General features: G+C 38.6%; 1 protein-coding gene across 3 annotated transcripts in view; it reads right to left on the bottom strand.

Annotated features, from left to right (window-relative positions):
- Window positions 1-5,233: 5,233 nt before the first annotated feature.
- The window catches only part of opcml (opioid binding protein/cell adhesion molecule-like), a 337,114-nt gene continuing 328,610 nt past the window's right edge, over window positions 5,234-13,737 (bottom strand). For all 3 annotated transcript variants that reach the window (XM_051401624.1, XM_051401623.1, XM_051401622.1), the window contains 4 exons: window positions 11,014-11,151; window positions 10,551-10,671; window positions 9,397-9,548; window positions 5,234-9,023 (listed from right to left, as the gene is read on the bottom strand). In XM_051401624.1, coding sequence (XP_051257584.1) covers window positions 8,923-9,023; window positions 9,397-9,548; window positions 10,551-10,671; window positions 11,014-11,151 — 512 coding nt within the window. In that variant the 3' untranslated portion in view covers window positions 5,234-8,922. The remainder of the gene's footprint in view (window positions 9,024-9,396; window positions 9,549-10,550; window positions 10,672-11,013; window positions 11,152-13,737) is intronic.

The following is a 13,737-nucleotide window of genomic DNA, read 5'->3' on the forward strand; positions in this document are numbered from 1 at the left end:
ATTGTATTGTTAGCAGATGTTACATGTAGGGCAGTGGTGTGGTGGTGCCTGGAGAAATGGGTATAATTTATGCCCCAGTTTTTGTCCAGCAAAGACTGACTCTAAGACTCTTGCATATTTAGTCACCCAAACATGTACACTTCTGCTGCTTAACTTCAGTCAGTGAGGATCATTATGAAATTATCATTAGCAACAGAGGAATCAATACTGGCTAGCTTCTTGAGCCGTATGTTGCCAGTGCCACTGAGATGTGCTCTTACAGAGGTAACAGTTTTGTATTTTTATGTATGCTGTGGCTGATGCTGAGATGTTTTGTAGACACGGTATCATCGTACAACAGACTGATTGAAGCATTAAAGCCTGGTACTTGTGGTACTTATAAGATATAAATGTAAGCCTATTTACTGCTTTGAATTATGTTATTATATTTATTTTTTAGTCAAGTCCCTTTCACACCGCCTGTTGTAGCCGTTGAAATTAATGGTTTATTTTTTTCTTTTTATTATGGCTATATATTTTGCTATTCATTATAGAGACTGCTTATGTACCATCCACTTTTTCTGGGTGCAAGCTAGTGTGGGTGAGTTTTCAGTCAATTAAGTCTTCCAACCACTATTTGAACACTTTTTATGTCATTAATTGATTGTTTTGGTTTTTTGTTGTTGCTTTATAAAGTTAGAAACATTTTTGGAAAGATTTTCAGTGCGTAAAATGAATTAATCAGAGTTTTTAAATGACAAGTTCTTGAAAAGGGACCAAACCACTTATTAAGTGCTTATGGCTTTTAATGTCAAAAAGCCGAGACACCACCGGGGTTGCAGATGAAAAAAAAAGACTAAAGAGAGAGTCAGACAAACCTTGAGAATACTTCTTAGCGACAACTTATTGTTTTTTTTTAATTTAATTGGACACACAAAGGTAATTAGTCAGATTTACTTGTGTCTTAAAGGTCCAGTGTGTAACATTGAGGAGGATCTATTGTCAGAAATGGAATATAATATTGATAGTTTTCATTAGTGTATAATCACCTAAATATTGGAATCTTTGTTTTCTTGTTACCTTAGAATGAGCTGTTTTTATCTACAGAGGCTGCAGGTCACCCTCTGTGGAGTCCGCCATATTAAACGCCATGTTTCTACAGTAGCCCAGAATGGACAAACCAAACATTGGCTCTAGATAGGGCTGTTGCATGAGGGCCACAGCACAGTGTTGCTTTTAGCTGGGATTAAGTGTTCAGCTTCATGTTCATATTTGTCTAATATTATCTTTTTGCTCTTTATTTGTCAAATATTCCACGTTGTGTCCAGGTTTGTGGTTGGTCGTATGCTGCAAACACTACCTCACTGGAACGGGAAACCTTGGGTTGATTTTCTGAGTTGAAAATCATGTTTGTGTGACCACTTAAGCACCCGGTATACTAGACGCAGACCAACTGTCGCGAGACAACATGACGTCACAGGAGCGCTGTGACTATATATACTTGCGCGTGGTGGTCGCGGCACTAGTTGCAGTCTTCTCCTGAACAGAGGTGTCGCTAGTGAGGAAAGGCTACCGACTTTGCTGTTTCTACGCACTAGAAAAAGAAGAAAAAGTTTTCTTTTTTTTTTCAAAATTGGTTGCGGAGGTTCTTCCAAATTTTCCAGCATATCTCCTCCTCTTTTCCAACATTCATGGTGATTTCTCGCCATGAATTCTGGCACCTCTGTGCTCCTTCATTGAAGGATCGTACAGATCATCCAGATTCCTGTTTCCGTCGCGCGACCGGGCCAAAATCCTGGCGCGCCAGCGAGATCTACGTCATTTTGACGTCACGTCAACAGGTCGACTGCGGCGAGTATACGGGGCGCTTTAGGCAGAATGCTGATGTTGGGTTTAGTGATAGCCAGATAAGTAAAATAGATCCTGGGTATTTTGAACAGCAGATAGAAACATAAAACAGGGTTTCCACACACCCTAAAGCTTGTCTAATTAGAGACAAGCTTTCCAGTCAGTGAAACACCTGGAAATTGATTAAAATGACCAAAAATCCTGGATATAATCTTTGTTGTCCTGGAAAATTTTAATAGTATTTTAGCCCCTCACTCAGATAGCTTACATCACTTGGCTTATTTTGGTGAAACAAGACTCCTACAAGGTAGGACGAGCTGTGTGCTATGATAATTCAGAGCGGAGGGAGTAGAACGGACTCGTAGCGATCTTTTCTTTGTCTAGTTATCTATGTTACAGTTAGAGGAAAAACTAAAGTAAACTGCAGTCAACTGGCAGGAGACTGCAGCAGAAAATCTGCTGTGGTGAGAATATGAAAGCAAATGAAAAAAGAGAATTGTCCCATAAATGTTTACCACCTACCTGTAATGAACCTGAGACGCTTTACATGTCTCAGTAGTAGGTAAACTATATGACTGTGAGCAAGTGCTTTCCTGGAAAGTGATTTCTTATAAAGAGTGTGAACCCTGAAAACAAAATGACGTGAAGTATCAGAGACAGCCACAGACATGACTAAATAGATTATAAGATAAAAGTCTGTATTATATTTGGTGTTATGATGATGGTGAGGAGCACTGTCTTACATGCTGTTCCAAAATCTTCCACAGGTGATCAACTGGATGAGATCTTCTGCAAAGGCTGTAGAATTGTATTCATTTTCATACTCATCAGACCATTCGGTGGTGCATTGAAGCATCTGCAATTGATACGTTCCTCCTAGAACTTCACTGTTTGCCCAAACCCAACACAACCTGTTGAACCAAAAACAACTGCCATGGGTCAGAGCATCTCCAAAGCTCTTGTGGGGTGTTCCCGGTCTGCAGAGGTCAGTACCTATCAAAAGTGCTCCAAGTAAAGGAAAAGAACCGGAGACAGCGGTCCGATCCAACAGACGAGCTACTGTAGCTCAAACTGCTGAAACAGTTCATGCTGGTTCTGATAGAAAGGGGTCAGAACACACAGTGCAGAGCAGTCTGTTGGTATGGGTCTGCAGAACATTAGGACCACCTGGGCACCCTGGTGGTCATAATGTTATGGTGGATCAGTGTATGTTTGGTATGGTAGAAATATGTTGGTTGTACTTTCTACTGATGAGGCAGACTGCTGCGATTTTCATAGCCCTAATAGCCATTTTGAAATAATTTTGTACAGCTGTCAATGAATCCAAACCTAGCTAGTTAACTTAATAAGGGCATTTGTTGACAAAGCAGTGGAGAAAAAAAAGACATTATTTGCTTTTGAAAATGTCAAAATAAAGTGATTCATCAATATGTGCTTGCAGTGTCTATGAGCAAGAGCTTCAACTTACATTAAACCTGTCTGCAGAGAACAATCCTCATTGAGTTACATCTGAACGATTTCCATATCTGTGTTGTACTGTCGTATTTATGACAAAGCAGAATGGAGATTGTGAGAGATGAAACAGCAAAGTAATCCAGTTATTTTTATGTTATAAACAAGATTAAATAATATTGCGCTGCCAGAAAATACACTGGATATCATCAACCCTCATGAGACCACTTTTACAAGACTTAGATTGAATAAAAAGGCGACTCAAAGGGATATTATTTTATTATATTGGACTGGTTATAGGCTATATCTATAAAAGCAAAATCACTTTTGTTCCTTCCACCCCGCTGAGTTTGGTCTGAGCAAGACACACAAAGAGGACTTTGATTCCCTCTTCAGAGAAGCAATAGAGTTATATCTTGTAATTGGAACATTGTTGGTGTTCATCATGCTGTGAGACCACTGGCAGGTTAGCACTTCAGGCTCATCACGCTGTCGTAAAGTTTAAAAAGATTTCATGTCAAAAACCTTTTCAGGAGGCGAGTTTGTTTAACTTCACATGGATGGAATGAAACTCAGACATTTGAGTTTATTCTGCTGTAGCTCTTGTTGTAAAATGACTGGCTCTGTCACTCATTTCATTATCAAAATCATACAAAATGTCCTCATTACGTTGGAAAGAACCAGCAGTACTGTAATCACAGTAGTGGTTTATGAGTTGTGGAGGTTGTAAGAAAAGTATTCATACGTCCCAAAACCTCGAGGCATGAATTTGCATTAATATCTCACAGATCTGTCACCAGAGTGCATCTCCTGCCATTCATTTAAAGACACAACGAGGTAACAGGCAGCTTGACTGGCACCGCAGTTACCAGACTTGCCCTGCATTTTTGCTCTTTTACAGCTTTTCTCTGATAACAAGGTTTTACTGGAAGGAGCCCAGGATCTAACACATGCAGATATTGATGCCATTGTGCTGAGACAGTATGAATCCTTATCAGTTCTGACAGCAGTGACACTGAATATTCTTGTTTATTAAACATGGCTGCTACTGGTGCAGAGGAAGAACTGACAGAAATAGTTGGCTTTATGATGAGATTTAATGTCTATTGTATTATATTGGACTGATCAGGTTAACGCAGATTGATGCAGGTTTGAACACACCTGTGTGTATTATTTCTCTCCTTCTTCGGAATGATTACTGTCAGTTATCTATGGTTTCAACTAATATATTTTTTAAAGCTGCAGTACTTTTTTTTTTTTTTTGCCAGCAGATAAGAAATGTACTTTTTACAACTGTGTTTGAATAACCTTGTGTGGTAGCTGAACTAGTGAGACCACAAAATCACAAGTTCAAACGAGAAAACATCTTGCCAGCCTTTTCGTCTGTTACAATTATTAAACCATTTATTTAAATTTTTTAGTTTAACACACTTTGGTCAGCAATATTTTTTTATATGTGTCCTGTGTACATATGAATAAATGATGTAAATGAAGCACCATCATTCATTTGGAGTCGTATAATATTGACTAGTGCAGCTTTAAATCTATAAAATGTAACATTTCCGCAATCAAACGTTAGCTCTATGTTCTTTATGTAGTTGAGTTGTGTTCTTCCATTAACCCAAATGTTTCCAACAATGTTCAAACTCAGAGAAATCTGTCATTTTATTCAGGTAACACTGATTTTTTAGGTGGAACTGCTTTATTCAGTGTTTTTAGTGGTTTTAATCAGCTGGTCTGCTCGCTTTTGGAGAAGAGGAGACCTCTGTGAAGAATTGGATGAAGACAACAACTCCCATGATCCCACGCTACTTCACAATGTCTTTAAACTTTTTCTTTTGCTGTTTAGATGTGAGAAACCCCCCAGCGGCATGTTTAAATGGAAAAAACAAGAACCAAACAGTGACTGTAATGTATGGCAATCATAGTAAGAACAAATGATTGGCAACTTGAATTCACATTTAACCAGTTTATGGACATTTTTGCAATCTCTCAATCAAATGATACGATGACTATATACCACAATAGTGACTACTGTATGCTGAACCTCCAGTAAGGTCAGAAAACATATCAAACAGGTTAACAATGCAGCCATCAATGGGATCATACATTGTAAAATCAACTGTTTAAATTAAAAAAATGAACAAGTGAACTGTGAATACTCCAAACTTTAAAATGCCCAGAGAATTATGCATTAAGGAGGATTATAGATAACATGTAATGCATACATCTTAAATCCTTTAACCATTAAATAACCTGAAATTTAAAAAAAAAATAAAAATAAAAACAACTTACACAGTCGGACATGGTGCCATATGCAAAAACACACCTTAAGTAAATTCCAGTATCAGTTCTCTTTTAATGGGGATTTTAAACAAATTGATCCAAGCTTATTGACATCAATACTTATCATGTTCATGTATCTGGGATGGAAAGGGTCACAATAACCCTTCAGTTTAGTTTTGCAGGCGTCTGAATCTCACCTGTCTATATATATTTTTTTTTTTGCAAACCCCTAAAAAGTGAAATAACACCCTGTGACATGGTCTGCAGCTGACTGGTTCACCATCATTACAAGCACATAACTGAACATGTGAGTACAACAAAAGCATTCCCACATACATTAATCTCCTCCCTGTTGTTTTGTCTTCAACACACTTCTTACTCATAGGTATGCACAGGAGTGAACTGGACAATAGCAGAACATCACACCATCAATCACTTTGTGCTTCATTTTAAGTATATTCTCGTCACTGGAAACTGTCTGAGGCAGACTAAAAAATATCCCTTGGAAATGCATCCACTGACCACAGAACACAACGATCACTTCTGCGATCCTTAAAGAGCGGTGTCTGCCATTTACTGTGGGCCAAACCAGGTTAAAAGCACACATTCATAACACCTGGAAAAAGGCATCATAGCAGCTACATGGAACACTCATTCAAGTTGACTTTGTTGGTGAAATATTCTAGCTTGTGTCATCTGGACCTTGGATGTGGACTGGAGCTGTGTGCCAGCTTTGTAGTTGAAAATGTCAAAACACCCCCGGCCTCCCCAGGTGTGTTTAGATTGAAGGAGTTTGAAATCAAGGACGTTTATCCAGCTTCTACACCGCTTAACATTAAAACCATTGCGTGATAAATACGATGAAGTTGACTGACAGAGCCTGTGCCAGCATAAATCCTGACTGTAAAATGAATTTCTATATTACATATCTCTGAAGAAGTTAATTAAAGAAACTCCATTCATCTATATTATACAAAATCTATTTTAAGACTTATGCTTGAGATAGTATTCTATCTCAATGAACACATCTGTTTTTATTGTTCTCAGAGTTATGTTATTGTAGAGTGATGTGCATACTTTTGACTTGCATTACCACACTTATGATGACTTAACCTTAACAACAGATGTGGAGCTCACTGTAATGAATAAAGCTAATTCTAAGTCACTATATTGACTTTTAATATCACACAGATATAAATTAAAAATTATTAATGCAGTCTGCCCAGTATTCTGTAAAATATTACTCTGAGCGGGAGTATGGAGTGGGCAAAAGAATGGATCTGCAAACAGAAGTTTAAGGAATTTCTACGTCCATTTATAGATAATTATAGGAGTGGAAATAGAGCTTGTGGCCGTGCACTCATTTCCAAAGTGGTTGAGATTAAAAAACAGAATCAGGCACGTTAGTACAGTTTTATAAATCTGACGAAAAAAATGCGCATATATATATTTCTCTCGTTGTACATACAGTTTTATGCATCTGGCCCCTGATGCCCCACTTTATGTGGAACTGCACAGCATTTTTATCCCGTCTCACATCCCACATACTGAGACAATGTCCCACATTTTGATTGGTTCTAGTTTTCAAAAGTCAAACCACTGCAGGACAGAGGCTTTCTAAGGTGATGAAGAAAGCAGGGAAGGCTGTCTTCAAGGGGGTGTGCTTGATGTTGATCAAACTGCACGCATGTGGGTCAAGTGCAGGTTAACCTGCTGCCTTTTTATGCTTTCTGTATTTAGCTAGCATGGGAGTTTAGATCAAATATATTTAAGTCTTTCACATGCTAAAGGCCTAACCTGTAACCTGGAGTCTTTAGTGTGCCACTGAATTAAAGTGAAATAGACATCATATTAAAATAGACTACCTCTTAGCATTGCTAACGTGTCCACATTGTCTCACACAAATATACTCTTCCTCTTCCTACATTTACTGAGTTGGGATCTGGTCATCCTGTGTGGGGTGGTGCCTGCTGAGATGGCTGCTTGAATTTCCCTCGGGATAAATAAAGTATCTATCTATCTATCTATCTATCTATGGGCCTGGGAATGTGTATGAGTAGCTTCTGCATGTACTGTGTGATGATGTAATCCGTGCTTTGTAGGTTTTATATGTAAGGATGTATTGGTTGTTTTGTAATGTTGACTATGTGTTGGTACAGGGTACTTTGTCATCTGACTTGAATCGCACTCTGTGTCTTCCTGGAAAGAGGACCACAATAGAATCAATCCTCAAACATTTTCAGTTATCATGTATTTGCAGCAGTGTGTGACCGATTTTATTTTTATTTTTTGATATGTCCAATAAATCAAATCAAACTTACCATCAGAGTAAATCATACTAAGTGCAGCATTAAAAGAGACTTAGGAGTTTGTGAAAAAATTGTTTTTCTTATTAAATTTAGTTTCCTTAATTAAGAGCAGCACTTACTGATAAGTCACTTTAATGCAGTGCTGCTAATTAGATTATCCACTAACCTGAAGCTTTTGAGATGCCATCCAGCACCACATGTAGGTAGCACTGCTGAATGAGTTTTAACTCTGAACATTTAATTCCATCAGTCAGTGTAGAGAGCAAAGCTGACCAACACTCCTGTCCTTACTGACACTCCACATAAATGTCTGACTGTCTCAGATTTTCAGTATAAAGATGGCCTGCAGCTGCTATGATGCTGTGTTTAGGTGTTTCAAAAATGCCATTTGACAAGTGTATGCATTTTGAAAAATAAAACGGTTATATGTACACATTTGTACATTTTCTACACACACTACGGTGAAAACAAAAATTTGGATGCACTATGCTGTAGGACATTGCCTGAGAAATCATGGTGTACTATTGATTATTCTGAACTGTTTATCATGAAGGATCTGTTACTCTGTTTTGCATACAACTGTAAAAATACAGTAAAATTCAACAATCACATTGCATTTTTTCCTTTTTTGTCATTTACTTAAAAAAGCTTAATGGTATTGTACAGATATTGAACAGGACGTGACACAATAATAATCTGAATGTACACTTCAATATTGGGCAATAAACAGTCAACTATCAACAGTTACATTTATTTTTTTTCTTTTTCCCTTTTCACATACAAAAAGGTTGGGGAGACACAAACTCAGTAGTTCTACCATCATCAAATTTAGTGCATGATTTTAACATTTTTCCCTTCCTCGGATTGACGGCTCTCACTCTTGGCGGACCAACAGAGAACAGACTCCGATGCAAAGCCAGATAGAAACAGAAAGAGGACTAAGGGGTGGAACCACTGGCGCTCTTGGGTTTCCGTTCTTCTTATAGGACTAATAGTCTGTTCTTGCTGTTCAATGCTGAGAGAAGCTTAAAGGTTTTCACATTTCACATCAGAACTTGAGCAGGCAGAGCAAGGGTACAGTCAGCAGGAGGCATACGGAGCAACGGGGCAACTCGGCGGCCCCGTTCACATCGTGCATCGCACCGGGACCTGCAGCAGAAAGACACACTCCATCACCAAGGTCAGGGTTACATACAAACCTGCACTCTGATTCATTATGGACTGTAATTAACTGCAGTTCATATGTTCGTGTGTTATTTCCCCGGCCAAATAATAGCTTTACATTGGTGCTGCAATCGCCATGGAAACTAGTAAATGATAGAAATAAAAAGGTAAATCAGTGAATAACGTACAGTGGGTGGCCTTCATGTCTGGATTTTAATTTAATGTGTGCAGCTGCTATCATGAAAAGAGGCAGCCACTAAAATAGTCAATAAATGAATAATAATTTAATCATAATTAACACTTCCATTCACACAAATGTGCTTTTTTTCCCTATGCTTCATTTCTTTCACATACTTACCATAAAGGATTATGCTGGCATTAGTGATTCCCATGGTGTTCATGGCAACACAAGTATAGTTTCCATAGTCTTCTTCCGAGACGTTGAAGAAGACGAGCATGGATTGTTTACCTTGATTCTCGATCTTAACTCCATTTATTCCATTAAAGAGCCTGTAAGAGAGAGGGGAGTAGCTATCACGGCCTTTGCTGCCGGTCGCCCCCCCCCATCGTGGCCCAGTTGTAGAAAAACGCGTGCTAAAGGGCCCTCTTGGAAGCCAAAACGTGTGCTAAACTGCCCTCAAGTGCCCTCTTGGAGCCAAAACGTGTGTTAAAGTGCCCTCTACAGTGGTGAGGACGCGCTATATGCGCTTTTTTTTCTTTCCGCCCCTGCCCTTCAAAAAGTCTGTGCACGCCACTGTTTAAACCCATGGTCTGTTAAGGCAAAATAAAATACCGCTCACTGCCTTCTTGAAGTAACTGTGCATGCATTTGTGTGCTTCATCCTTCAGTGCATGACAGCCTTCCTTCTGTTTCACTCATTGCATTTCCTATTCCTCTGCTACTGTTTCATTGCCTTATTTCATGTTTGCAGACGCCAGTCATGTATTTTATCACCATCGTTTTGGTCTTGAGGACTGATTTTGTCTTTTGGGGACTGATGAGCAATGCTGCTGTAACCGTCAGGGACCATTTAACAGTGCAACATAGGCTGTGTTTACATCAGCTCCCCAGTCTCTAGCTTTCAGTTGGAGAACACTGAATTATACTATAATATCCTCTAAACCTCCCAGCCGCACACCCCACTGACATAAACCAATTACAGTGTAAAAATAATAATAGCTGCCTTTGGTGTCCAATGCCTGTTTTGCAAATGATTGGACTAAAGATATTTTTAATGGAAATTATGAATTTTCATAATGTGATTAAAAACAGTATTTTGCCCACAGAGTGAAGAAAAATGCAGGGCATGAAGGATTATCTCATTACATCAAAAGCATGTCTTATATTAAACAAGGCTGTGTGTATAAAGCCATCACTTATCAACAAAAATGACACAGTCTGGCTTATTAAGTCCACAGCCTACAGCAGAATAGGTGTCTTTGTGTGTCTGTATTACTTACTTCAAACTATTCTAAGCCTTTAGGAATCACAGAGCTCAGAGAAAAAACTTGCCTGCGGTCTTCTTTGTACCACTCAAAATCTGCCCTGGGGACAGCAGAGGCTTCGCATTGCAGGACTCCTCTTTGTCCAACTGCAGTACCCGTACTCCTCGCTTTAGAAATGAAGGGAGGATCTATAAAACAGTGGAATGAGTTTTACATAGGCATCATATAGAAGACAAAACAACATGCGCTTGGTGTTTTGGGCTGTTCATACTCCTATTTCTTTAAAAGTTTATATATATGTTGTGTGTGTTGTGTATGTACAGACTGGGAGGGAGTTAAATTATTTGGGACAACATGCAGTTGAATCTTACAGTAGGTGCAAAGAAGACAAAACAGAAAAAATAATTTCTATTAAATTAACTAACTTCACAAAATCAGGCTTTATGTGAGGATGTATACAAGAAATGGCTATTGGCTTTTTAATGTTCCCCATAAGTCCTGGTCTCCACAATGAATGTGATAGTTCTTACAGTTGATGGTGACTTGCACTGTCCTGACATCGGGGCTCGAGATGTCATTAGACGCGATGCATTCATATGATCCTGACTGCTCTTTGGTGACTGCTATCAGTTCCAGATGTTCCCCCTCTGTCACAAATTTATGAGTGCCTGTAGAGAAGCAAAGAAACAGAGAAAGAAATGCATTATTAAATAAGTCCTAGTATTGGTAAATAAGAGAAATGCTCTGACCTTGATAGCATTTTCACTTCCTACATGAGCGATACTAGTGCAGATATTGTATTGAATTTCAGTAGCCTGTAATTGACACAAAGAGTATCACTGTATGTTGACCAGACCTGCTATTACCATAATGTGGCTTGTTTAGCCTGTAGGGCAGTGCCAGGGGTTATTTGTCCTGCAGCTGTCTGTCTTTCAGCTCTGCTAGCAGCCTGGCTTTAGCTATGGCAGTGCTGGTCGATGGCTCAGTCCAATACTCTTGATTCATTGCAAAACCTCATCAACCATCAGCTGTACTTTGTAAATTAATGCTAATTAGAAAACAGAGATGATTAACATTGTAAACATGATGCATAATAAACAGCATATCAACATTATTATTATCGGCATGTTAGCTTATAGGTCAAAGCACTGTATGCTCAGATGTCTGTAGAGACTTGCTGTCCTGTAAACCTTCTTACTGCCACTCTTACTGGACAGATACAGCGCACAGCCTCTTCATTGAACAAAAGCTTAACAAATGCAGTGGTTGGTGTGGTTTGCCCCTAAAATGGGTCAAGCTTTCAAAAGGTTGGTTCCCACTTTTCATCATCATCGCCTGGGAAACACACGTGCCATCATCCAGTCGGTACATTTGTAAAGCAGACTTTCTGTTAAAGAGAAAACTTCTACTGTTTCTTTTTAAATTAAGATGTTTCACAAGGATAATCCCAAGATTATCCTTATCTGTTAAGATATCATATAAAAAGAAGAGGTATCTGGCAATTTGTGCACAATTAGTGTGTAACAAACAGTGTATTAATAATGTCTTGTTAAAGTCTGTGCGTCCAAAAGTCCAAGGGGACTGGTGGATTAAAAATAAGCATATTTTTTTACCTTCCAAAATAAAGCTGTAAAATCTGTGCCCTTTTTGTGTCACACATACATTTGTTTCAGTACATTTCATTAAGATAACATGGAAAACAGTGGCACAAACATATACAGTAGTGTGTGAGTGTCAAAATCCAACATAGACAGCCGAGGAAAGATGAGAGCCTGTACATGACACCAATATACGATAGAGACTCTCAGCATATTGTTTTTTTATTACCTACTATTTTGGAACAAACATTTACCTGCCAGTGTGGCAGATAGCCTTCTGAGATTTACTCGCCGACAGAAAATCTGACAAATTTTCTAGGGCTACACGATATGGTAAAAACATTGTATTGAGATTATTTTGACATATATTGTGATTGTGATATGATTCACAATTATTGTGGGGATGATCATTATTGCATCACATAATTGTATTGTAGGTCAGGGCATCTCTTTCGAACTACAGTACTCCATTATAATGCTGTTTGTCATATTTTATCTTCTGGGATTTGGATATTACATCAGGCCATAATATTATGAATAATTAATATGACAATATTTTGATTCATTGTCTAGCCCTATAATTTTCTCAAGAATCGATGAAACAAATCTGCAGAAGACATACATATACAACTGTTTTGAACAGACAAGGCAGTAATAAACATGGCTGGTAAATAGACTGTGACATATAAAAGCAGTGGGTTGTTTCTTTTTAAGCAGTGCACATGCACGCTACAGCAGTGCTTGATTGTTAATTAAAGTGGACCTATTTTGCTAATTTTACAGCTCTGTATTCTGAGTGAGAGTAGCTTTGCATAATTCACTCTTCAAAACATCCTTATTTATCTTAAAGTGGCCTTTCATGCAGCCCCTCAGTTCACCCTCGGTCTGAAACAAGCCATCTCTTAAAGCCCCTCCCTACTTAAAAGCCCACTGCCAACTTCACGGATAGTATCCCGAGGGGCAGCACCTTGTGCTTGTGACTTCTGCTTCATCCTCACGCGCTCAACGGCATGACAGCTTCAATACCTTAGCTCGGACAATAGCAATATGAGTGAGGCTCTGAGTTTGATGAAGTTACTGTTTATCAGTGTTTGTGGGCTGGGTGTCAGAAATGAACATTGTGGATTTAATAGTTAATGTATTGACTTGGTGTTGCTGGAAATCCCAAGGCATTGACATATGATTAACACTTGAATTGTCACCAGTTATTGATCTGTGTGCTTGATGGTATATAAGGCAAGGCATTTTGAAAGTCTGGGAGAGAATAACCATGCTGAGGTCCTCTCTTACATATGTTTACTTCATTATTTGAAACTTTGGCCTTGTGTAAAGTTCCAGTGTGTGACATTTATCGGGATGGATCAGCATAAGTGGAATACAATATTCATATTTATTTTTTCCATTAGTGTATAATCATCTGAATATAGGAAATATGTTTATCTATATCTACCGATGCTATGGGTCGCCTTCCATGGAGTCCACCATGTTCATTCAGTAGCCCAGAAAGGACAAACCAAACACTGGTTCTACATAGGGGCATTCACATTTCACAATAGTTTCTCCTTTGTGCTTGGAAGGGGAAGGTGAATTTACAGTAACACCAATAGATGCCACTAAAGCCTAAACACTGGATCTTTTTAAAAAATAAAAATAAAA

This window comes from Dicentrarchus labrax, unplaced genomic scaffold, assembly GCF_905237075.1.
Source record: "Dicentrarchus labrax unplaced genomic scaffold, dlabrax2021, whole genome shotgun sequence".
Classification (NCBI taxonomy): domain Eukaryota; kingdom Metazoa; phylum Chordata; class Actinopteri; family Moronidae; genus Dicentrarchus; species Dicentrarchus labrax.